We start from the raw sequence: 24,842 nt of genomic DNA on the forward strand, positions 1-24,842 counted from the left end.
TTGGCCTCTTTCCTGTTTCTTTGTGGTAAAGAGGCCTCAAAATCAGGACAGTTATCTCCCCGGTTAACTTTAACAACTCCTTTAAAATAGTACAGGAACCCCTCGGATGTCAGAGTCCTGTCATCTTCCCCAGACTGAGCCAGACCAGTTGCCTTAGTTGGGTAAAACTCTCCAAGTGCATGTAAAGTCTGTATAAAATAAAGTCCCTGGGCTCTGTGAAGCTTATACAATATTGGAGAGGCATAGCAAGAAAAGATCATGCAACAATGAGTCCAGTGACAATGACAAGTTTATATTTGAAAGTAGCGTTTAATTGGCTCTTGCTTCCTGACTTTGGCTGTGTTTCAGGAACCTGCTGTGAAAGTTATTCCTTGCTGAGCAGGGTGCACTGGGAAGTCAGCTTTTGCGTTTTCTCAAGGAAGTGAGCAAGTGTCGCTCTCCCCTGGCCTGATGCTAAGTGTGAACTGTGGAGAGGTTAAAAATACAGTGCCGATTCTTGCTGCTGAATTGAAACTTCCTCTCCCTTTTGCTTTTATTTAGGGGATCCACATCAGTTTGAGCAGAAGTTTAACTATCGTCGACCCATGTATCCCATTCTCAGGTACATGTGGGGGACAGATTCATACCGGCAAAGTATAAAGGTAAGCTAAGATAAGCACGTCAGTAGTTTGTTTGGTTTGTACAATGCTGTATTAAGTGTTGAGTTATGTGTCCTTAAGTTTGAACTGTGGTGGAGCATTAACTCATCATTTCTGTGTGTGACTCATAGGGTCTGGCTGATTATGCCTCGGAAAACCTAGAGGCAATGAACCCTCCTCTCTTCCTACGCTTCCTTAACTTGCTCATGAACGATGCCATTTTCCTGTTGGATGAAGCCATACAGGTAGGGCTTGGAAGGCGCTCTAGCTGTGGCACCAGAAGCAGGCACAGCTCCTGTATTTGAGATGGCTGATTAAAATACCAGACCTATATCACAAGTGAAATTAGGCTTATCCTAGCTCCTAGTGATGTGTGTCTACATCAGATGCTTTTCAAGCAGTTTGGCAGAGTTCAGCTAGATTGATAGTCTGCTCAGGGGAAACCAAGAGGTGGAGTACTGAGAGGTGCTGGAGGGCATGATTGAAGGACATTGGCAGAACTGTGTTGGGACCTGGGACTAGAACCCCAGGGCTCTTGCAGACCAAGATCAGTATTGGGTTGGTGTGGCTGGAGGGAGGGAGGAAGCCAAAACAAAAGAAGGTTTTTCAGGTCAGCACTGAAGTACATTGGCACAGTCGTGAGGAAGTCTACCTGTTGCTTATCTGAGCTATAACTGGCTCATGTGAGTCTTCTTGCGGTTTGTGATTACCAAATCCCTCTGGCCTCCTTTGCAAATGCCTTGTTATCTTAACAGATGCTGCTGTCTCAAGACAGCCTTGTCCTTTGGGCTTACAAGGCATCAGACCCAGATGAACTTCTTTGTCCCCAGCGTGTGATTATTTTCTAACCACATCTTTTGGAGCTACTTCTTGCTACTATAAAAAGGGCCCTTTGTTTGGAGAGCTCAGCTGTGTGTCCCATGGTGGAAGTGTGGGCCTGGGGACTAGCGGATGAGCCAGGCAGCATAGATGTAACCCACCTGCTTGAAGGTTTATAGGTTCTTCCTAATGTTGTTTGTGGTTTAAGTGAATGTTCTGTGTTTGTTTGTTAAACGTATGTGGCCGTGGGAGCCTTGTGTAAACTCCGAGAGAAGAGCTCCTGTCATTGACAGAGTTGGCTCGCTGTGGGACTTACTGTGACCTGGAACTCTGCTGTGTGAGGTTCACTACATCACCGGGAATACAAAGAGATCCACAGCTGCAAAGAAACTTAAAAGTTACTTCCATGTTATGGCTGAATCTTACTTAACCCCAAGAAATGAAATCCTTGATTAATCTGCTTCACCCTTTACTCAATCCTTCTCCGCCCACCTACCAGTTTTTCTCTCCTAGTTTCCCTGATCCTTTTTGAGGCCCTATGTAATTGTTGCTGATCTCTTGTTCAGCTGCAGTGAACTAAACTCTTTTTGGAATCTATCAGTCAGCGCTTCTGCTGGTAGTAGGAAGCTCGTGAGAACTTGTGCTGACATGGCAGAGGAGAGGTCCAGTCTGTAAATTGGGTTCTGTTGTGCCTGGCACCCAGAACTTCAACTGATACTCTGTGTTAATTGATTTCCTTTCTTGGTTTTGGTTTATTTGTGTAATTGGTGCTGGTGACAAATACCCAATTGAAAGTACTTAGACTTAAATTCTCTGTTTATCTACAAGCTACATTGATCACAGGCAGCAGCAGTTAAGGCTTCCCCAAAACTGCTCTGTCAAGGGGCTTCAACCTACCCTCAAGGGAAGAGAGGAGTGCCTCCATGGTCCAATTCAACCCAGGCCCTCTTTCCTGGGGTTGCTAATTTTGTAGTGATGTTTCTCTGATGTGCACATCTGCCGTCTAAGAGACTTCCTGAGACCTACTGAACTCATGGAATGATTTCCCATCTGAGAGGCGATGAAAGCATTCTGAGCTTGCCAGGTTTACTAAGTAGACCATTGCTCACTTCCTCTGCTTTATCTTTACAGTACCTCAGTAAAATAAAAGTTCAGCAGATAGAGAAGGACCGTGGTGAGTGGGACAACCTGTCCCAGGAGGCTCGTCGGGAGAAGGAGTCCAGTCTGCAAATGTTTGGTCAGCTGGCTCGCTTCCACAACATCATGTCCAATGAAACCATCGGAACCCTGGCCTTTCTGACCTCGGGTACGGACAGCAAATCCTGAGAGAGTGGCAGTGGTGGGGAGAGCTTTGCCTGGTTTAAGGGGTTGGTGCAGAAAGGTTGATTTATTTTGATGCTCAGAGAGCTGTTGTCTTTTATTCCAGAGATTAAGTCCCTGTTTGTGCACCCTTTCCTTGCTGAGCGCATCATCTCCATGCTGAACTACTTCCTGCAGCACCTGGTTGGTCCTAAAATGGGAGCATTAAAAGTCAAGGATTTCAGCGAGTTTGACTTCAAACCTCAGCAGCTCGTTTCTGACATCTGCAACATCTACTTAAACCTTGGGTATGTGAGGGTGTGAGAAGCTGCAGCGGGGCAGCAGTCCTGGAGAAATAGGACCCCGCTACACAATGGATTCATGTTGCTGGGGTGGCACAGAAAAGTTATTTCTGGGTATTTATCTTGGTAATTCCATTAGCGGGATGCTGCTGAGGACCAAATTCTCTCCTGAGTTGACTGCAGTCAGCATAAATCCAACCAGAAATTATTTTGAGTTCTAAAACTTGTTTTTAAACCACCACCCCTCATCTGAGCAAATAAATGTTTAAGACTTTAAAGAGGGACTCCGAATAATGGAGAGTCTATCTATTAAGTATAGCAGACTTTTCTCTAGGAAATCTGGCCAGTATAATGCCATTTCATGTGATATATGTAGTTCTGTTTACACTGGGAGCTGAACTCTACTAGCTGTAATTGTGTTTAAACATGGTGGTGTCTAGCAGAGTTCTCTCACAATCCCCTGGCCAGTGTGTCGTGTGGTGGTTTTGTATGTTGTGATGTATTGATTGATTGATTCATTCATTTTTGTCTTTTTTTGAAAATCATGGTAGCCAACCTATGCTATACACTGGCTCCTTGTCCCTGGTAGGATATAACACATTTTATAATAGCGTTTTAAAACACCCCCACCCCACCCCCAAACCATCCACACTAGCAAGAGAAAACACCTACAACCCTGACAGCAGTAGCAGAGTTTTTAAATATGGTTGTAGCTAGTATAAAGCCTATCCCAGTGTGGAGACCGGCTAGAGGAAACGACTTAGCTGTTATGGTTATTATTCTTTCACTTTGTCCTCTCCTGTATGTTTACTGAAGTAATTCAGCTGTTGTGCGGGTCGATGTCTCTGCAGCCTAGCAAATCACTCCTTTTTTCACAAATGTCAACGCTTACATTCTCTTTCTTTTTGCAATTGTGGTTCAGCGATGAAGAGAATTTCTGTGCCACGGTGCCCAAGGATGGGCGCTCCTATTCGCCGACACTGTTCGCTCAGACAGTCAGAGTCCTAAAGAAAATCAATAAGCCTGGCAACATGATAGTGGCTTTCAGTAACCTGGCTGAGCGGATCAAGGTGAGAGGAGTAAGAGGGGAGGAGGACAGTGTTGGTGATTTCATCCATTTATCGATGGTCCCTCTAAGCAGAGTTCTCTATTCATATTTTACTATGAAAGTTCTTGAATGTGCCCCTCAGCTCCTTATCTGATTTATCTCTCTCCTTCTCCCCTTGTCTTCAATTGTGATTCCCCCCAACACCCACTCACGTTCTTCAGTCTCACTCTGGCTCCCAGTCCCAGTATACCTCCCTGGGCTCCTCGTCCATTCACAGTGTCGTTCTGTCCTGGGACTCCATTTCGCAGTTTCTTTGCCCTGGCAGTCCCACTTCTCCCCACCCCGGTGCATCCTGGCTTCTTGTCAGATTTATCTCCTGTTTCCCCATCCATTGGTAGCCAGTCCTTGTCTCCTCCCACACCCTGACTCCCAGCTTCCCTCTCCCCTCCAGTCTGTCTCCCCATCCTCCTTGTGTCAGTCTGCTTCCCCCACCTCTTCAGGGTCTATCTCTCGTCCCCCTTTGCATTCAGACTAGGCAGCTTCCTCTTGCTCACGGCCTGGACAGCAGCAGCAGGGTCACTGAGGCTATGTCTACACAGGGATAAAAGGCGCACGTCTGGCTGGGGTCAGCTGACTTAGGCTCGCAGAGCTGAAAAATCATTGTGCAGACATTCGGGCTTGGGCTGGAGCCCGGGTTCTGGGACCCGGTGAGCAGGAGGGTCCCAAAGCTTGGGCTCCTGCCTGAGCCTCAACGTCTACACAGCAATTTTTAGCCCCAGAGCCAGCTGACCCGGGCCATCCATGCTGTGGGTCTTTTATTTCTGTGCAGTGTACCCTGTGTGCACAGGAGAGAGAGACTCTCTCCTCTTCCTTCCCATGCCCAAACTTTGCACAGCCCACAGCAGCCTAGAGCCGCCGTTTTGAGTAAATTCCTGCTCAGACCCAGGCTGTAGCACGCCCAATGCAGACAGAATCTTCTGGGAATTTAGTTGCTAATATCTAAGAAGTCTCTAATGAGCATACGTAAACTGCAATTTTTTCCCAAGACCAAATGTGAGCAGATTCTCACAAGGATGGCAAAAGGCACCTCCCTGATACACAGGCCAGCCTCTTGCCAAATTTCAAGTCCCCTCTCCAAAGTGTGGTAGTGCTTGAGCTTTTAAAAGAAAAGTTTGCCAGAATATTTTAACATGGGCATAACAACTTATTTTCATAGCTTCATTCTTGGAGATGGCTGAAATTCTCCAAAATAAATTAAGCCTGAGGCAGACACCTGCCATGTAAAATTTCAGCCCAAACAGTTCAAGATTGGCAAAGTTATAAGCAATGAAACCAGTGTCTTACTATGTGAAGTGTTGGGCAACTTGAACAATAGGTTAAAAATACCATCCCTGCTTGTAATATGTGTACGTAGCTTTGTAAACATGCATGGTGTTTTACAAACCAATAAAAGATGATCCCTGATGCAAAGAGGTTAGTCTACCTAGACAAGACAGTATGCTGTAACAGCTTCTGGAAACCCCCTCAGAGATAGTCAGTCTCCGCTTCAGTGCAGGTTTTGATGGAAAGTTACAACCATGATGCTGCTCAGTAGTGATAGCCATGCTCTTCCAACCATGATGTGGGTCAGTAGCGATAGCTATGCTCCTCCTAAAAGCTTCCACCCCCAATTTTGCCCTAAGAGGTTTCTGTCCAGCCAAGGGAAGGCTGGCAATTCCTGTCTTCCAATAGATAATTATATTTTTGATGCTTTTGCTGTGTCTGAAACTGAAACCAGGAACTGATTTACATTCTGATGATACTTTAACAACTGTAACTATGCAAATTAAAGAACTATTAGACTTCAAGAGTTTGCAGAAACAAAGCTGTGTGCCCAGTGTTTATTTGCATGCCATAGCTGTGATGTGTTTTCTGGGTTCCTGCAGTTTCTTAGCCATGCTGATATCTGAGCTCTGGTTACAAACCAAAAGGTTTGGTAGAGCATCCAGTTATGTGCATGGACACATTCTGCCAGGTACTTTGCGAGTGAGAAGTGCCTGACTTTCTGCATTGCTAGGCTCCACCCCTTTGTGAATGTGCGAACTTGAGCTGCTTGACAGAGCTTCACAAAACCTAGTGTTAATAGTTGTGCATGTATCTACCAGTCTCTTGCAGACCGACAGCAGCAGGAAGAGGAGACCTATGCAGATGCATGTGATGAATTCCTTGATCCTATCATGAGCACTTTAATGTCTGACCCTGTGATGCTGCCATCTTCCCGAGTCACCGTGGATAGGTCAACTATAGCCAGGCATCTCCTCAGGTATTCAAGAAAAGTTAATTGTGTCTGAGTGAGGAGTTAGTGATTCACTAAAGGTTTGGTGGGGAGGGGTTAGTGCAGGGGTAGGCAACCTATGGCACGTGTGCCGAAGGCGGCATGCGAGCTGATTTTCAGTGGCACTCACACTGCCCGGGTCCTGGCCACTGGTCCGGGGGACTCTGCATTTTAATTTAATTTTAAATGAAGCATCTTAAACATTTTAAAAACCTTATTTACTTTACTTACAACAATGGTTTAGTTATATATTATAGACTTATAGAAAGATCTTCTAAAAACATTAAAATGTATTACTGGCACGCGCAATCTTAAATTAGAGTGAATAAATGAAGACTCGGCACACCACTTCTGAAAGATTGCCGACCCCTGGGTTAGTGTTTTTGCTTTCAGAGATTCAGGCAAGACAGAGTGGACATCCCCATGCATGCATACAGTCATTCTCCTTTCCAAATTCCCCACAGTTGCTCCAGAGTTTAGGATCTTAGTTTTGTTATATTTGGAACTGACTGTAATCCATCTGACTCTCTAAAGTGCTAACCATTTATCTAGCTGTGTGCAGTTTGTGTGCCCTGGACCCTGTGGAATTCAGCTTTCTGAAACTTAGAAGTTGCATCCATGTCCAGATTTGCACAGACCAGATTGTTTCTCGTGTTTTTAATGGAATAAAGCATATGAGAGGTGCTCAGGCCTACAGATTGAAGGGGTGGGGTGGGGAGATTAAGACTTTTTCTTTTATTTAAAGGTGATTTCAACATTGGGAAAACTGCAGGTGTTTCTTCACCCTGGTTTATTCAAAAGTCAATGGATAGGTTGGACAGTTTAGTGAGTACAGATAAAATCCAGAAATGTCTTCCAATAAAGCATGAGTATAGGAGATTCCTTTTTTCATCCAAATAATAGCATATTTCAGTCTGTCTCTAAGTAATCATCTTCTATGTGTTAAGAGTCAGAGGTTTGCTAACTGATCTGGGTTGTGGCTTAAGTTCTCTCTAAAGTACTGTTGTATACTCTGGTACTGAAGCTTATTGTGAACCTGTTCTGCTTTCCTTGAAATTTTAGCCTCAGATGTACCACTGAGAATGATGCGAGTGATGGTGTCATTTTGGAAGTGTCAGTCTTCTGGGGGATGTTTGGGTGAAGCCTAATGATTACACCTAGTGGCTCATTGTCCACAGGCAGGTCTGATTCACTTGATGGAACAGAGGCTGTGCCTGTCTCTGCTTCCTGTTTCTTGGCTTCATAACATCAGTTTTTAATCATAGGACAGTACTGTCAGAGAATGAGTTTCCTTGACTTTCTCTTTCTTATAGTGACCAGACAGATCCTTTTAATCGGAGCCCCCTCACTATGGACCAGATCAGACCAAACATAGAACTGAAAGAGAAGATCCAGCAGTGGCTTGCAGAGAGGAAAAAGCAGAAGGAGCAGCTGGAGGACACACTGAAATGAACAAATGAAAAAACATCCTGACACAAATGAACAATAATTTGTCTGCAAGAGAGCGAAATCCCCTTGCAGAGATGATGGCTGGTGCTCCAGAGAACCTGTGAATCAGCGCTACCATATACTCTGTACCCAAGATTGCATTTTGTGCATTGCCACTAGACTTGGAGCCTCTTGCTTAGGCCCTTCCTTTTATCCCCTTCTATTTTTTGTTTCCATTAAGACGTCTCAATAATATCAGAAACCTCAACTGCACTACAGCTTCTCAGCCCAGGAATCCTAAGTCCCTTCTTGCTCTGTTGGCCACTGGTTAATTTTCTTGTGTTGTTTGTTCTTCACAGTGTTCACTGTTTCTAATGACTGTCATGTCACACATCTCAGTGGCTGTCAGCCACCACCAAAAAACTCTTCCTTGTGACTGAAGTTTCCTCTCTGTTACTCCTGCTTTGGCTCCAGACTTGTTTAAACTATGTAATGTTCTATCATATGATGTTTAATGTGAAAAAAAATGCCTTTGTCCACAGTAGCTCTTAAATTTGAGGCTTGCGAGGATGGAAGAGGTTCTTATGCAATTTTGTCTGTAAATATTGGTTGTGTACAAGGGTTCGTGTTCAGCATGGTACATTGCAATGGGGCAGCACTGAAGTCAAAACATTTAAAAGATAATATAAAAGTTGGATGTGAATCTCTTAGGGATAGTTGGACTATTTAGCCGTTGCTATAACAAAACTCTCACTGGGACTAGGGAGGTCATGCTGGAAAAACATGCTACTGGTTTTAGAAAAGTCTCTCACTTGGCTGTCGGGGTCAATACCTGCTGTTTTACTCAAGGGGCAACCATGCAGAAACTCGACATATCCAGACACACAGGACAAACTCTTCTCTAATTGGGGTTCCTTGAGTCTCCACATCATTTAAATTAACCTTAATTAGTCATGATCATCTGCTAGGTTTGAGAGCCTGTTGGAAACGGCACTGTCTGTGTATAGACTGTGTACATATTCATACAGGTACACTATAAATCCTGCCTACATTTATACTGTACTTTGTGCATGTTAATATGTATCCAGTATGTATATATACTTAGACACATGCTTTATCAATAAAAATGTCAGGCTTCAAGTTTCTTTGAAGTGCATATTTGGTCTTAAGGTGAACTTGTTCTGAATGGGAGATCTGGGGCAGGTATAACTCCTCTCAAGTGACACTTTATCTCTGTTGTTGTATACAACTATTAAGCTGATTTTTCCCCAGCTGTGGTCATAACCATACCCTTCTACTGGGGACATGTCTGCAACAAGAAGTGCAGAAACAGCTGACATTTTTATAATGAAAACTAAGAGTGAAGCTTGGGCTTACTGTGCAGGTTACCTTAAAGAATCTGTTAAAATGAGTCTACTCGATAAGACCTTAGAACATAAGGCTTCGTCCCTGAGGGTCATATGTATGTGCACTCATGCAAACCTAGAAGTACCAGAATTTGAGCCAAAATAAATAGTTTAATATATATGTTTTATTCTTGAGGGGCAGGTGTGTGTTGGTTAGTTATACTTATGCATGAGGGAGGCTTACTATTCAGCTTGTAGGAAGAGGGGGTTTTGTGCTCGGAGGAAGGGAGTACTACAGGGACAACTATCCAGAGCATCAGGCACAAGGCAGAAAAATAAGAAACGTGATTTTTGTGGTGGCTATCTCCAACCCAGCAACAGTGCTCTAGTTCAGAGGACTTCACCAAGATGGTCACTGAGACTTACTATAATTTTTCTCTCCTAAAACAAAACATGGTGTAGTGTTTACCTAGCTATGGCAGTGATATAGGTTCATAAATGCCTTAGAGCCACTGAGAACACAAATGGGAAGAAACTGGGGAGTCTGAGAGTGTTAAATCATTAAAGTGGGAGGACTTAATCTTAAATTATTCAAGTGTTTTGGAGGCTGCCTTGGTAGGAGACTCTAATCCCAAAGCTGTAACCCAACAAGCAATTTTGTAGAAGTGGCATTTTTGGCAGTGCACAAGGCAGGGGGTTTTCTTCCAATAGGTTTAGGCTTTGCTGACCTGCACACAAATCATATCCCATAGGCCAGGGGTAGCCAGTTACTTTTTTTTGTCAAGGGCCAAATTTCTTGGTCAAGATCCAGACTACAGAGAAAATAATATAAAAAAAGTTAAATAGCAGCACGTGGGCAGGGGCAGGAACCGGCCACAGGAGGCTTCTGCGCGTGCGCCGCTTTGGCTCCCTCGAAGAGACCAGCTTGGCGTTGCGCGTGAGCAGCCGTTCATGGCCGATAGGTGTCTTCGGCAGGCGCCTGATCAAAATGTTGCCTCTGAACGGGGAAAAAAATGCCCCCCGCCCCTTCCCGCAGGGCTGGGCGTGCGCCCGGGCCGTCTGGGGGTGTGGCGAGCGGCGGCGGTGTGAGGCGCTACCGGGGCAGCCCTGACGCCGGGGGCCTTCGGGGTCCTGCTGTAGGTGACATTCAGGCTCCGGCTCCTTCCTCTTCCTCAGGCGCTGCAGCTGCCCCGCGCCGGTTCCGCCATGGCCCAGGCCGCCCAGAGGCTGGTCCAGCGCGTCGCCACCCAGGGCCCGCAGCTCGTGAGCGGTGAGAGCGGGCGGGGGTCTGAGCGGGGCTTCTGGGGGCGGCGCGGCCCGGCCCGGGACCGGCTCTCGGGCTCCGGCCCGGCCCTGCCCCAGGGGGCCGCGGGGAGCCGCGAGCGGCGCGGGCCGTGCTGGGGGGGGCAGGGCAGCGCCTCGCCTCGCCTCGCCTCGCCTCGCGCTTTCTGGCGGAGCTGCGGGCCGTGCCCGACTCGCCCGCCCCAGGTCCAGAGCGGGGCCTGGCCAGCCCCGGGACCGCTCGCGCCCTCAGTGAGCCAGTGTGACTGTGGCCTCCGCCCCCAGCGCGGGGGCCCGGGGGGGCATCGATTCCCTACGTCGGTAACGGTCCAACTCGGGGTGGTCAGTAGCTGGCCTGGGCCACGGGCCGCACCCAGCCCGCCAGCTGCTTCCAAACGGACCCTGACATCTTATGTGCTTATTATCTTGTTTGTTGCTTTATTTGGAGTCTGGACCTTGACTATCCCTTGGGCAGGAAATGGGGGCCTTGACTTCACAGAATTCACCCCCCGGTCTAAGCTGTCTGTGTGCGATGGTGAGTGTATCACCAGGTGGTGTTTCCGTGGAAGACTTGGCTGAATGGCCTTTGTCACTGGATTGTTCCACCTGCTCCAGTTGTCTGAGGCTCTAGGCCTCTGCTTCATTTTACTTTCTTCAGTTGCAAGAAATGGATTTTTGTCGTTGTCCAGGTGACTCACTCTCTGTATCTTGTAGCCTCTTACTTTTTAGCTGAGCTTCTTTCTTTTTAAGTGAGCACTTAGCTAGAGGCTGTATCATACTGTTCAGTGTCAGTGAAAAGGGGAAACTAAACAACTAACAAACTTGGCTATTGTAAGGTTCTGTAGGATTTCATTGATGACGAAATCTGAGTTTGCAGTAAGTAGAGTTACTAAATGCTAAGGGGTGGGGAAGAATAACCTTAGAGAAATTACCTTGTAATGAAGGAACATCCTTTTGAAACACAACTGCCCTTCAAATTAATACTTCTCAGAGGGCTTTATAAAGGAAGGTATTTTTCCTATTTTAGTGATGGGGAAAACTGAGGTACAGATATGAAGTGACTTCTAAAGGTCATGCAGCAGAGTCCATATATCCTTTTCCAGTTCAATACTTTACCACACGGGCAAGTAAACAAACATGGTGGAGAGAAAAAGCGAGCTTATTACCAGCCTCCTAAATGTAAGGCCCATGTCTAACAAGGCATTCCAATTGTAATGGGAAAGGGGTTAGAGGCAATTGATCAGGAAGATGCTTAATAGCCATATTTCCAGAGATACTGAGCACCTGTAAATCTCACTGAAGTCTGAGAGGAGCGAATGCTTAATGCTTTCAGAAATCAGGCCTTTCCACCATGAGATGGATCCTCTCAACATCTTCCTTCTACCCAAAAGAAACCAACCAATCCCAAACCACCTGAAATAAACCAATCTTAACCAAAACAGTAAATTAACAACATTGAAATATAGTGTGTGTGTATATATATTTTAATCAGAACTCCTCCCCTCCTCCCCCAAAAAGGGGGACATGCCAGAGATTCCAATGAGTCTATGATGGATTTTGCTATTACCAATGTTACATGTAAAGTGCACAGATGCTGTGGTGATGAGCAGCAGTATAAAACCAAATTAGAACTGCTTTTCCCCTGCCCCTACACCTGTATCTTTAAAGACAAAGATTGAGATGGATAGGGTGCACTAACTTAGGCTCCGATATTTGAAGTTAGGATGTAGTGATAAGGGAAATGCTGTGTGGTGCAGGACGTGGTGGATTGTGAGTGTAATGGATGTGACAGGTATCTATGAAATAGGGAATCAGGATAGTGAGTTGCTAATAGCAAATATATAAGCTTTGTTTTTGCTAACAAGCTGTATCCGCTCTTAAGAATTCTGCCTGTTCCTCCTCCCTTTTTTTTTTTTTTCTTTTTGTTCTGTGCTAGTCTTGATACCCACTTTATCTTGTACTTTTGGCTCTTTCCACTTGTAGATATCTCAACTGGTGAGAGCTTTGTAATTACAATGCAGCTTTGCCTACAGTAGCTGAGATTCTTTTCCATATGAAATATATGGTCTACTCTGTAATAGGTTTTCATTTAAAAATACTGCAATCTGCCTGTCCAGCTGGGGAGAATATCTCTAACATCAAAATGAAATGTCTTGAAGACTCAAAAATAGAAAAGGTATGACCTACTGAGGGCCAAGAAATATTAAGGGTATTAAATACGAGGTAGTCATTAATAAAACTTTTTACTTCTGTGAGGTTAAAATAAGTGGCTCTATATAGTCTAGGACCTAGGTTGAACATCTTTTGAGGTTTGAAGACCTTAGCTATACTCTAAATCATGTTGCAAAACAACTACCATGGCAGTTGAAGAAAGCATGGGATTTGGTGGAAAGGCTTTCACTTGAGCAAGGGCCCTTGACTTTGGAATTCACTTTCTCAGTTGGTCTAATAGACTGAATTTTTGATCTTTTGGGTGCAGTGCAGAGTGTCTCTCTTTTTCTGAGACTTTCACTTTATGCTGGGTTTAATTTGGAGGGTGGGTTTCCCTCTTTGAATTATTGATGTACAAGCATCCAAGTGAACTCGGAATGTTTTTTGTAAATTAAAAAAATATTGGGTTTTTTTTTTTGTCAAACTTGTGCTGAATTCAAGGTCATTTATTCTAAAACAAAAGATGGAATCTACCTTCATGAGCAAAGACTTCATTCAGCTGTGATTATGGAAACTGGAGAATTTCCACCACAGTGTTAATTATCCTAATAGTGTAGAGTGAGTGTGTGTGTGTGTGTACACTGAGACTTGTATTAGAGATGTAATTTGCAGGCCGCATAGTTTCAAGTTTACCTATTTAATTCTCTTGCACCATATAGAGCATAATTGTCAGTAGTTAAACTCTTGTGATTAAACGCTCTCAGCCTATGCAAGGATATTGTCTTAGGTGCAGAATGCTGCAGGAGTTCTGATTGATTCAAACAATAACACTGTTTTCACATTACCACTTCTGCAGCTTTTGGGGAGAGGTAGTTGTGCTGCCTAACTAGAAAAAGCTTAATAAAATGCATTTCAACAAGTCCCACAATGGATATTAGCCAAGATGGTCAGGGATGCAACCTCATGCTCTGGGTGTCCCTAGCCTCTGATTGCCAGAAGCTAGGAGTAGACAACAGGGATCACTTGATGATCGCCTGTTCTGTTCATTCCTGCTGAAGCACTTGGCATTAGTTACTATCAGGAGACAGGATACTGGGCCAGATGGACCATTGGTCTGACATAATATGGCCGTTCTTATTAAAATGGTTTGACTAGTATAATTCTAACATCTAATTATTCATGCTTCCAATATTGAGGCATGACATCTTAAGAATAGGAGCAACTAAAATGTCTCCTTAGGGTACGTCTACGCTTACCGGAGGGTCCGGCGGCAGGCAATCAATGTTCTGGGATTGATTTATCGCGTCTGGTTTAGATGCGATAAATTGATCCCGGAAGTGCTCGCCGTCGACGCCGGTACTCCAGCTCGGCGAGAGGAATACGCGGCATCGATGGGGGAGCCTCCCTGCCGCGTCTGGACCCGCGGTAAGTTCGGACTAAGGTATTCGAATTCAGCTACGTTATTAACTTAGCTGAATTTGCGTACCTTAGTCCGAAGTGGGGGGTTAGTGGGGACCAGGCCTAAGATTCTTACTATTTAAAGTCCATAACACTCTCTGCTGGCAAAGAACAGTGCTGATATTGATCTTCTATACTAATCATTGTCTGGCAACTTAAATTTGTAGCTAATTGATTGACAATTCACAACCAGCTGGTAGAACTAGGTACTGACCTGAGGTCATCACATTTTAAACCTTTTTATACAGGCTTCCTGAATGGCTGAGTTCCTTGTGATACACATGTTCTGTACTTTAATGTTGTATACAGCCTGATTAAGTGGAGTTGGATGTTGGGAGCACTTTAGACCAGTAATCTCCCCTGGCTTCGGTAAGCTTTGGAGTGGGATGCCAGGTGTTCGTTTTCACCTAAAAACCCTTAAAAGGTTTGGGACCTGGTTACTTGTGAGACTGCCTCTCTCCTTGTGAGGTGCTGCCACAGTTGAGATCAGAAGAGGTGCTTGAGCTGGAGCTTCCTCAATATAAATGAGGAAGCTGCCGACAGGGTGTTCTGTGAAGGGTCTTTGATATTTGAAATCACCATCCCACACCTGGTCTGCCAGAGTCCAGATCTGTTAACCTTCTGAACACGCAGGTAAATTCACTTATTTCCCCTTTCTAAGGCCTGGTCAACATTGGGTGGGGGGGAGGGGGATTGATCTAAGTTATGCAACTTCAGCTACGTGAATACTTAGATCGACTTACCGTGGTGTCTTCACCGTGGTGAGTTGACTGCTGCCGCTCCCCCATCGACTCCGCCTGTGCCTCTCGCGGTGGTAGAGTACAGGAGTCGACAGGAAAACGCTCGGGGATTTATCGCGTCTAGATGTGATCAATTGACCCTGTTGGATCGATTGCTACCTGCCGCTATGGGTAGTGTAGTGTAGACATACCCTTAGTTTGAGGGTTTGGGGTGTGTGTGTGTGTGTATGTATATAGGCAGTCCTTCATGTTGTGAGTTATTTATTTATGGAATAGGCAGCTAGAGCACTGGAGGGTTGCTTAGAGCTGAGTTTTTAAAAATTAAATAAATATCTGCTCATTACCAAGGAGCAGCTCTGACTCTTCAGACTGGGTGCATGTTTGATGAAAGTGGTAAATGAATGTGATGCATGAATAAATATTTGTGTCCAACCCACACATCTGTTTCTTTTAGCCTCCAGTGGATTCATCCTGGTATTTTTCTCTTCCAGCTGCTGTGACTTACTCCAGGCCTCGTTTGGCCACATTTTGGCACTATGCCAAGGTTGAGCTGGTTCCTCCAACCCCTGCTGAGATCCCCAAGGCCATTGACAGCATGAAAGCTCTGGTCAAAAGCTTTCAGTCTGGTCACCTCGCACAGCTCACAGTCAAGGTAACTGCAGGCTAAATAAGAACAGATCTGAATAACAGAAGTGTTTCCCCTGGGGTTTCTCCAGCCATGCTGGTTAACACATTTTTAGCTGGGCTACATCTAGCAACATAAAAAGAAGCCCAGAAAGTGACTTGTGTTTGCTATTTGGACAGAACAGTTAATTTGGTAGACAAGTTGTTGATAAAGCCAGGCCGAACCTGTGCTCTCAATGAGCTCCTTCTGTGACACAAAAGAAGTTTGACTGGACAGATCACTTCTGCCTTATGGTGGCTTTTCCCCTAGTGAGCTTTTATACACATTTTAGTATGGCCAGATGTTGATCTTTCCACTTAGTGTCTGCCGCTGCCTTACTGTCGAAGGGACTTCTGAATGCACTGCCACCCTTCTGATAGAAATATCAACATAGCCAGCACAGTGTGTAGTGTGGTATGAAGGGATATTGGATAATTGACTAGTTTGGAATTGCTGCTTGACCTTTGCAATAACAACCAAAAGCTTAAGGCTAGTTTTAAAACACTGCTACCTTCTACAGTGCAATGAGGAGGAGTGGGGCTGTGTTCTGTTCCTGCCAAGGCAGTGGTTCCCAAACTACTGTACTGGTGACACCTTTCACACAGCAAGCCTCTGAGTGTGACTTTCCTTTTAAATTAAAAACACTTGTTTATATACTTAACACCGTTATAAATGCTGGCAGCAAAGCGGGGTTTGGGGTGGAGGCTGACAGCTCACAATCCCCCATGTAATAACTTCATGACCCCCTGAGGGGTCCCGACCCCCAGTTTGAGATCCCCTGTGCTAAGGGCTGTAACTCTTTTGGCTTAGGCTCATAGATGTATTTTCCCGGTAAAATATTCTATCCTTAATAGGAATGTGGGCATTGACAGGCTGGATCAGACCAGTAGTTCTTCTAGTCCAGTATCCTGTCACTGATGGTGACAAGTACTAGATACTTAAAAGGATGGTGCAAAAAACCTAGAGTTGGGTAGCTATGTGATAACCTGTCCCAAGGAAAGTTTCCTTCTAACTCTTAATTTTTAGAGATCGCCTTAGTCCCTTCTCAACTCTTGCAAATATCTGTTATACATTTGAATATTCATGTCATCGATGTAAATAGCTCTCTATCTCAATCAGTTTTGAACTTGCTGCTTTTCAGTTTCATTGAATGCCCCCTTGTTCTTGTATTGCACAATGGGGTTAGCCTCCAGGCACTTTTATTATTTATATTTTAAAGCAAGGTCCAACAAACCAGTAATTTCTAGGCCCTTTTTCCAACTTGTATACCCCCTTCCTGATCTGTAAAGAGTAATTCAATAATAGACTTCTTTCCCTTAGGAATGGGAGTGCAAAATGAAGACTAGTTCTCTGAACGTATTACCTGCAGATCTGGTTCTTTAATTGACTAGTCCGGGTCTTCTGATGGATGCCCCTTTAACTCTTCACATTTAAATCTCTCTTTCTGAAGTTACCTCAGCATTTTGAAAACCTTGTTCATTTATATGGTGTCAGTCTTCAAAATAACTTTTAAAAATAAAAATGGGTCGTCTTTGCTTCAGAATTAGCTAAAAAGTAGAGGTCTGATCTTATGATCCTGAAGCATCGCACTTCTGCTGCATATTTCTCTAGAGTCTAGCAGATGCAGTTTAAGAGCTGCAGGTATTTTGTGTACAGGGTAATATTTTCCAGGAACGTATTGAACCACTGGCATGCTAGCTTAAAAAGCTTTTACTTGTGCCATGAAAACCAATAGAGCTGTTGTCATTAAGGAGTGAAACACTTGAAGAACTTATAGGTTAAGAGTTGAATAGCATTTTTAATTACCAGCTTTTCATCTAGTAGAGTATAGATGTGCTTTTGGCAGCAGGCTTTTCTTCAACATCCATTCACGTGAATCAAATGTCAATAGGTACCAGATCTGCCCACCAGTACTGAACAGCTATTTCATAGGTCTAGTGTATTGCTTGGCACTAAAACTTGGATGGTCTTTTCAGTATTTATGCTTTAAAGCATTCTCTCTGAAGGGCTCTGAAAGCTAAGCTGTACTTAAGACTTGAGTGCACATTAGTATGTACCATGATTGCTTGGGTGGGGGGCAGTAAATTGTTAATAGCATTCTTGGCTTTAGCTAAAAATGCTATCTCATTAACTTGGGTGGCTTTCTTGCCATCACAACCAAACTTTGTGCATGGTTAACAAAGCAAAGGGAGACGTTACTGCAATAGCAAACATTCTAAATTGTGGCTTTCTTTCTTTCAGGAAGCTCTGAGGAACGGTTTGGTGGCCACAGAGGTGCTGATGTGGTTTTACATCGGTGAGATCATAGGCAGAGGCAGCCTGATTGGATACAATGTTTGAAGACTAATCTTTAGTAGTCTTACGTTTCACTTCTTTGTCCCCTAAGTCTGTAACAGTATTTGACAAAATAAAACCAGGAAATGATGTGGAATTGTGGTGGTCTCTGTTAGTGGTATTTACAGTGTGAGCTTGTCCCCATCCTGTTAGCTTTGCCAGCTGTGAAGAAAGCATCAGTTAGTATCTAGCTGCCTGGAGGCCATCCCTCTTCAAGCATTACCACACACAAGGAAATAGTTATACCCCATCCTGCTTCCATAACACTTGAAAATGTGAATCTTTTACCATCGCAGGTTAACTTGGATTGAAACTTTTTTTCTGGTCATTTAGGACTAGTGCTTGGGGAATGTCTACTGGCTATGAAACCCTTTTGTTTGGTCTGCCAAAGTGTTTATAGCTGGGGATTGTGAACCTCAGATCTGCATCACACAAGCTGGACTTTTTTACTTTTGATTCTGACCGTTTTAGCAGCAGCTGGTATGGAAACCAGTAGAAGCCAGTGCTTTAAATCACGAAACAGCAACGTGGCATCCCAGATTTATCAAATGGTATAAAGCATTCTCTTTAATTCTACCAGGCTGAGTTAAAATATGTCAGGTATATGTAAAGAGCTGGAAGAAAGAAGGTAATCAGAATAGGCCTCTAAAATCTTACCTCACAACCTGAGAGGTGTAAATCATCCAATAATCAATAGTCTTGCTGTGTTCATCTGATCCATATGGTTAACTCTTTTTAAAAAAAACAAACAAACAAAAAAAAGTGGGGAAAAGGGACAGTTTTAATCAGGCAGAATGCTTGATAACGCCATTTCTGCTGAAAGTTATCTGTTTGATGGGACTTATTCTTTACTAATTATATTGCCATAGAAAATAGAGTTTCTGTTAAATTACCTGCTTTTCCATCTTACTTTTAGCAAGACTAGTAGTGGCTCAACTTAAAATCACCTGTTAAGCCTTCTGTAACCAGGCATTACTGCTAGTCAGATAGGTGACAAGTGTTTCTCTACATCATAACTTCATTTAATACATGGCTTCACTAGACAAAATCCAGCCTCCTCCAAAGTAAAGATGTAGAGCAAAGCGTAGCTTCTGTTCCTTCAGCAGGATCTCTAGGCCGTGAAGTTACAGCATTGATAGAAAAACATGATTCATCTTAAGTTTGCTGGCTCTACAGCTTAGCACCTGACCTGTGCATAAATAGAAGATATTGGCTTACGCTGCTAATAACTCCATGAGCACAAAAGTTCATTAGCAAGGACAGAGGGAACAAGCACTACATTTCCAACAAACTTCTGCTGAAATGGGCCTGTAATCTCCGCTACTTCATCGCTAAAGAAAACAAAGTAGGGGCTCTTTTCTCTGTGTCCAAAAACACTATACTTGCTGTGAAACTGGGTATTACATGTACTGGAAAGTAGCTGTTTCATAGCTAGCAAAATCTAGTGAGTTGGAATCAAACCTCTATGCTAGCTATTTTGATAGGGAATTACGGTCTGCTACAATCCTCTCTTGGCTTGCCCTGTGATCTTCTGAGTCTTGCTTTCAGCTCCTTGGTGAGCCTCCAGTACTCTGGGCTCGGCTGCCCTTTGTGACATTAGAAATCTCTTGGAATACTAGGCTAATAGTCCATAGATTACTCTTGTCTCTGCAGCAATACCATAGGCTTTTGTCAAAACTTTTTTTCAGTAGGAAGTCTTGCATTTATCATTTTATTGTGTAACATCCCCACTATGCTTTCTGAATAAATACCTAACTTCACCTGCCCCTGAACTATAGCCAGTTATGAGGTGTAGTTGCTGCTGTTCTATTGCATCGACATTTTGGATGGAAGGGAGAACATCCATTTGAAACAGGAAGTGTTGGAATTAGGCCAGGATACCACTGGTAACAAGCCTAGTCTTAAGTCCCTTGATATCTTAAATGACCAGAAGTTGTTTGGGACTTGACAGTTCTAGGAAGCAACTTTTTTCCATTAGTTCACTAGTGAAAGGGGAGGAGGAGGATGGAGAATGGCACTACCGAACTGCTAGCAAAATACTCTGCAGTATTCTTATACTAAAACAACAAGGAGTCTGGTGGCACCTTAAAGACTAACAGATTTATTTGGGCATAAGCTTTCCTGGGTAAAAACCCACTTCTTCAGAATCTGTTAGTCTTTAAGGTAACACCGGACTCCTTGTTGTTTTTGTGGTTATAGACTAATACGGCTACCCCCTGATATTCTTATACTAGTAAGCAGTTTGTCATTCACTGACTGGCAAACGTTAGACCACCTATTAGATACAATCTCAGCACACATTCCACTTTTGATTTGATATTTTGCATTTCCAGTAGCTAACTTGCTTCAGAGATACCAATACCAGACTCCTTACCAAGCCTGCTCTTATACTATTCCTACCCCTGTTCTCTAGAGATGGGAGCATGGGGCCCCGACACCTTTCTGTCTGTACTACTGAGAGTCTCACATCAAATGCATTCATATTAATATGAAGAATTCCTGAGCCAAAAGATAGGATACCTCATCATCTGGTGGAGCTCAGGCTTGAGGGAATAAGCTGAGACACCAGTAAGAGAGAGCAACCTATTCTGCTCTGTAACATGAGCCACTTAAAGCTTTATTCACATATGCCAGCACTGCAGAAGTGTGCCTTTCACACTTTGAAAGCGTAACACAAATAGCAGGCTCACCATATACAGCTCCGATGATGGAACAGAACTCTATGAAGTACTAAGCAGGAGAGATGCTGACTTTTTCTTATGGAGCAAAAATGTCTTGCTCATAAGCCACAGGTAATGAATTTTGACTGGTGTCTGGCTGACCTTGGGCACTGCTTTCAAAACAAGAGTAGGTAAAAGAATGGAGTGCTTTTGTCACCGCTTCCTTGGGCAGTCTTGGAGTAATCTTTGAAGAACTAACGCCAGCTGCGTCCTGGTGGTGCTCTTGCTTCTGATGGATTACTGAATTGGGGCACAAGCATAGTCTGCTGCCAGCTTTCAGATGACAGATACAACTATGACCCTGATTAGCTGTAGCCATTAAAAAAGTATTAATAATATTGCTGTAGCAACTAAAGGCCCAAATGGAGATTGGGCCTCTCTGCTAGGCATTACACAATAAAAAGATGTGCTCCTTGGCACATTTGTGTGTTTGTTTTTTAACCCCAGGGTCCTGCTGAAAACTCTGGGACCAATTCAGTCCCCTATTAGGTGCCCTTCATGCTGCTCTACAGACAGAAAAGTTGCTGCATGTGGTTTTATGCCATTCCTGTTGTGTGGATGGAGTGCTTGACGATTCATCTTTTCAGTGCCTCAGAGCAGCTGGCAATTGGGGTAAGCTACTCTAAATTACACTGGGGAACAAGTTGGCCTCTCAAGATCAGGTTATGGGTGGCATAAAGGTGACTTAGTCACCTTTGCCTCCATCTCCTGGTTTGTGCCTCCTGAAGGCTGCAGCATAGAATCTGGCTCTTCTGCCTACTTTTCCTTGTTTGAAGTAATTTTTTTTGCTTCCTGGCCCAAACTGCTGGGTGGTGCTGTGTATACCAAGGTGGCTGTATCTTGGTGACAGATGAATATTCATTTTTATTACCCAACCTAGATTAAAGCCCATTGTGCTGTACAAACACTGAGTAAGAGACAGTCCCTGACCAAAGTTTACAATCTAAATAGGTAAGAGAGGAAGTAGCAGTATCCCCATGTTACAGAGGGGAAAAGAAAAGTGAGCCAGAGAGATTAAATGATTATTTTATGTAAGCTATTGAGAGCCTTTCTAACTGCTGTGTAGATTTAAGAGTGTTACTGCCATCCTCACAGACAGTCCCAGCCAGGACTTGGAGAATTCAGAGGGCTTTAGGGGAAACAATATGTAAAAATTGTATTTTTAAAAATGGGTGTTCTCGTCTCTTACAAATACTGCTCAGGTGGTCTGAAGTTTTTACATCAAACTTCCAGGTCTACATTTATGCTCTTTGCATTTTGTTGCTTGGCCCATGAAAATAAGCCTGTTTTGTGGGGTGGGCGTCTGATGCACTACTGCAACATTTGGGTTTCAAATCCTGCAGGGGAGGCTTGTGATGTGGAGGTGGGAGGGGGGGACTTCTCAGAGGATTAAAAAAACAAACTTGTGGCAATGTTTCCATTGCTGTTTGATTTGGACTTTGAGTGTGACTGCTCCTCAGAGCAGGGATCTTTCTTGTTGTATATGTACATCTCCTCACAGCGTGGGGCCCCCAATGTGCTACCACCATTCAAATAATAATCTCTGCATGGTAATAGCTTTCTGTATGGTTGCACTGGAGGGAAAAGACAAGTAGTGCCAGTAGAGAACTCCGCCTGCACTAGGACCCAGGAGCGTTTCTCCTCTCTGAAAGCTAGGCAGGATTTGTAAGACACCCCAAAAGCTGCTGAACCAATCATTCACAGCTGGGGCCAGTGATGGGCAAGACTCCTACGGGTGGAGCTTGGGCTGCAGAGAGGCTTAGGGACTCAGTTCCCAGCTGTCTGGAGAATGACAGTATTGTGGAATTACGTCACCCGCAACGTGTCTCAGTAGCTGACTCAGAGTGGCTTTCATCGGTGATAAGAGCAAGTAACCCACCCTCCCAGCAAGCAAGGAGACTGCTGTGCAGCATCTGCATAATGGGAGACAGGCTAAGCATGGATGGAAAATCCTGAGCCTCCTCTGGTATCCTTATCCCTGCTTCTAGGAGTGGAGCAGTTTGTTGCTATATAACCTGGGGCTAGAGGGCAGGGTCTGTGCTGGATGGCTGGAGCCTGCAGAAAGCAGATAAGAAGCTGTAGTTACTGTAGTGTTGCACCATTTTCTGTACAGGTTTTTCCTAGGCTACCTTAGATGGATCTTTATGAGAAACGTTAGCTTCTGACGTTTAACCAAACACATGATGAATGAGATGCTGCTGGCTTCTACTGCCTCCTCTGCCATAGCATTCAGGGTTAATTAAAACCCCTTAGCACAGCTTTGAACTGTTCCTTGCATATTAAAATCAGTACTCTTTTCCCAGCAGACCCTGCATTTCTGCCGCTGCCTGATGTCATCCCCTTCCCTGCCTCCCAGGGAAACAGCAGCCCTAGCTCTGCAGTGCACATTGCAGTGGAGATTTATAGCTATTCTCCTGTCTCTGAAATTACTTTAAATGGGGAGTGAAGTACAAATGCCTGCCCACATTTTAGGGGAAAGTCCCTGATGCAGCGTGTTTAGCAGAATCAGGGACAGAAAGAGGGCATTGAGTCAGCATGAGAGCTGCAACTGAAACCAGTGTTAAGTGCACACTGACAATAGTTAGCAGTGACATTAGACTTAAAGAAGAGCTGTGTGTGGCTGGAAAGCTTGCCTCTTTCACCAACAGAAGTTGGTCCAATAAAAGATATTACCTCACCCACCTCGTCTCTCTAATTTCAACTATGAGGCATTTAATATGGAAAGAGAAGGCATTAATCTTTTCTTCCACAGCATGCCTGTACCAGTTCGTGAAATGTGACAGGGCACAACACAAGTTAAGAAGCATTGGGCTCCATCACTATTTGGGTGGGACACGTACAAGCTGTGCTGTGAGAAGTGGGGTAAGTGACTCAGAAGGGGGGGCTCTTTCTTGACCGTGTTGAAGTTTTTGCTTCAGCTTGGTGTTGGCATGCTGTGCTGCTGGAAGAGCTGTCTTGTAGATGAGATATTCAGCTGAGATCTTGGCAGTTTGTGGTTATTAAAGATCCCAGTATAGCTTTTTGCAAGCAGAGGGTTGTTATGCTGGCTAAATTGTATCTCAGAATTACACACTGCCTTCCTTCAAGTTTAAGTGAATATGAGACTCTACTGTTTGCACTAAAACTTGTGTGTAGAGTTGTTGGGCATTGCTAAGCAGCTAGTGGATTCCACCCCAGAGGTGGTTGCATTTCAGTGGTGGGAGGAAATGGTCTCTGTTTCTAGCTTACATTTGCAACACCCTCTCAGTGTGAGGGTACTCTGAGAAATGTATTATTATTATTATTAATGCTATATTTTTCTCTATAGCTTCCTCGCTGAATATCTTTGCTAATGTCATTTTCTATATGCAGGATGCTGCTATTTATCCTTCCTTTAACAGGGGCCCTCCCAGCCTTTTCCTCACTGGTTCTATTCAAGGGCTTTAGAGGGATCATCACCCCATGCACTATGCTATGCGCAGTTGGCTTCCTATTTCAGTTTATTTGTATTTGATACAACTTCAGATTGAAGCATTTTCTACACAAAATAAATCCCCGTATGTTTATATATGAAACACAGACCTTTATAGAGGTCCTTGCAGATACAGCTGTTGAAAAGGAAAATCTTGTTGGCCAAACTGCCTGGGCAATTGAAATATACATAAGAGAGTATTTGGTCCCTGTTTGTGTTTAGTTCATAAAATTAATTCAGTTGTACAAGCAGGAAGCTGAGAGTTACCACTAGAGGACATACTTCCCACCTGCCCCTTACAGCCCCGGCGTCTCTTGGAGAAGATCTGCTTAGAACACTTACTGTTTTGTCAGCCTTTGGTAGGTCATGATGTGTCTCAGCAGCTTGGCTTCCGTATCCCCTAACAAATAGGGCCCTTGCAGAAGGCAAGGCAGTTAGATTTTCCTCCATAAGAACATAAAAGGTGACTAGTCAAACTCACGCAAAGAAAGATGCACTCTTCTCAATTGCTTTCAACCTGGATGTTGTTTGAAACTAATTAGGCCTTTTTTTAAATAAATTCTCTGTACAAGATGAGCAGTAGAGCCAGCGCACAAGCACCAAATGCAGACTGGCATGAGCAAATGGAGAGAAGGGTCATCACAAGTGTCAATGTCCAGCATTTTCTAGGCAAACTCCCTCTCTGGCAACTGACACCCCAGAACACAGCTAGTCATAGAAATCCAGATGGGTACTCTCTGCCCTTCATGAATGCTAAGTAATTGAGCCTCCCAACCCCCTTGCAAGGTAGGTCAGTCACCTCCATTTTATAGCTGGGGAAACCGAGGCAAAGAGAGATTGAATGACTTT

General features: G+C 44.1%; 3 protein-coding genes across 9 annotated transcripts in view; all 3 read left to right on the plus strand.

Annotated features, from left to right (window-relative positions):
• UBE4A (ubiquitination factor E4A) overlaps window positions 1-8,988 on the plus strand; it is a 29,412-nt gene extending 20,424 nt beyond the window's left edge. For 5 of the 7 annotated variants that reach the window (XM_005299771.5, XM_024102967.3, XM_065570319.1 and 2 more), the window contains 7 exons: window positions 541-641; window positions 770-883; window positions 2,589-2,763; window positions 2,884-3,064; window positions 3,981-4,128; window positions 6,251-6,408; window positions 7,734-8,988. In XM_005299771.5, coding sequence (XP_005299828.2) covers window positions 541-641; window positions 770-883; window positions 2,589-2,763; window positions 2,884-3,064; window positions 3,981-4,128; window positions 6,251-6,408; window positions 7,734-7,872 — 1,016 coding nt within the window. In that variant the 3' untranslated portion in view covers window positions 7,873-8,988. The remainder of the gene's footprint in view (window positions 1-540; window positions 642-769; window positions 884-2,588; window positions 2,764-2,883; window positions 3,065-3,980; window positions 4,129-6,250; window positions 6,409-7,733) is intronic. The other 2 variants (XM_042851810.2, XM_065570321.1) reach the window with 1 other exon arrangement.
• A 1,266-nt stretch (window positions 8,989-10,254) lies between these two features.
• ATP5MG (ATP synthase membrane subunit g) lies at window positions 10,255-17,919 on the plus strand. Its single transcript, XM_065570336.1, has 3 exons — window positions 10,255-10,464; window positions 15,316-15,476; window positions 17,730-17,919. The coding sequence occupies exons 1-3, from the start codon at window positions 10,401-10,403 to the stop codon at window positions 17,826-17,828; spliced, it is 324 nt and encodes a 107-aa protein (XP_065426408.1). The 5' UTR covers window positions 10,255-10,400; the 3' UTR covers window positions 17,829-17,919.
• Window positions 17,920-23,286: 5,367 nt separating this feature from the next.
• KMT2A (lysine methyltransferase 2A) overlaps window positions 23,287-24,842 on the plus strand; it is an 89,390-nt gene continuing 87,834 nt past the window's right edge. The window contains exon 1 of the mRNA XM_005299774.5: window positions 23,287-23,404. The gene's annotated coding sequence lies outside the window, so the exon portion shown is untranslated. The remainder of the gene's footprint in view (window positions 23,405-24,842) is intronic.

This window comes from Chrysemys picta, chromosome 16 (genome assembly GCF_011386835.1).
Source record: "Chrysemys picta bellii isolate R12L10 chromosome 16, ASM1138683v2, whole genome shotgun sequence".
Classification (NCBI taxonomy): domain Eukaryota; kingdom Metazoa; phylum Chordata; order Testudines; family Emydidae; genus Chrysemys; species Chrysemys picta.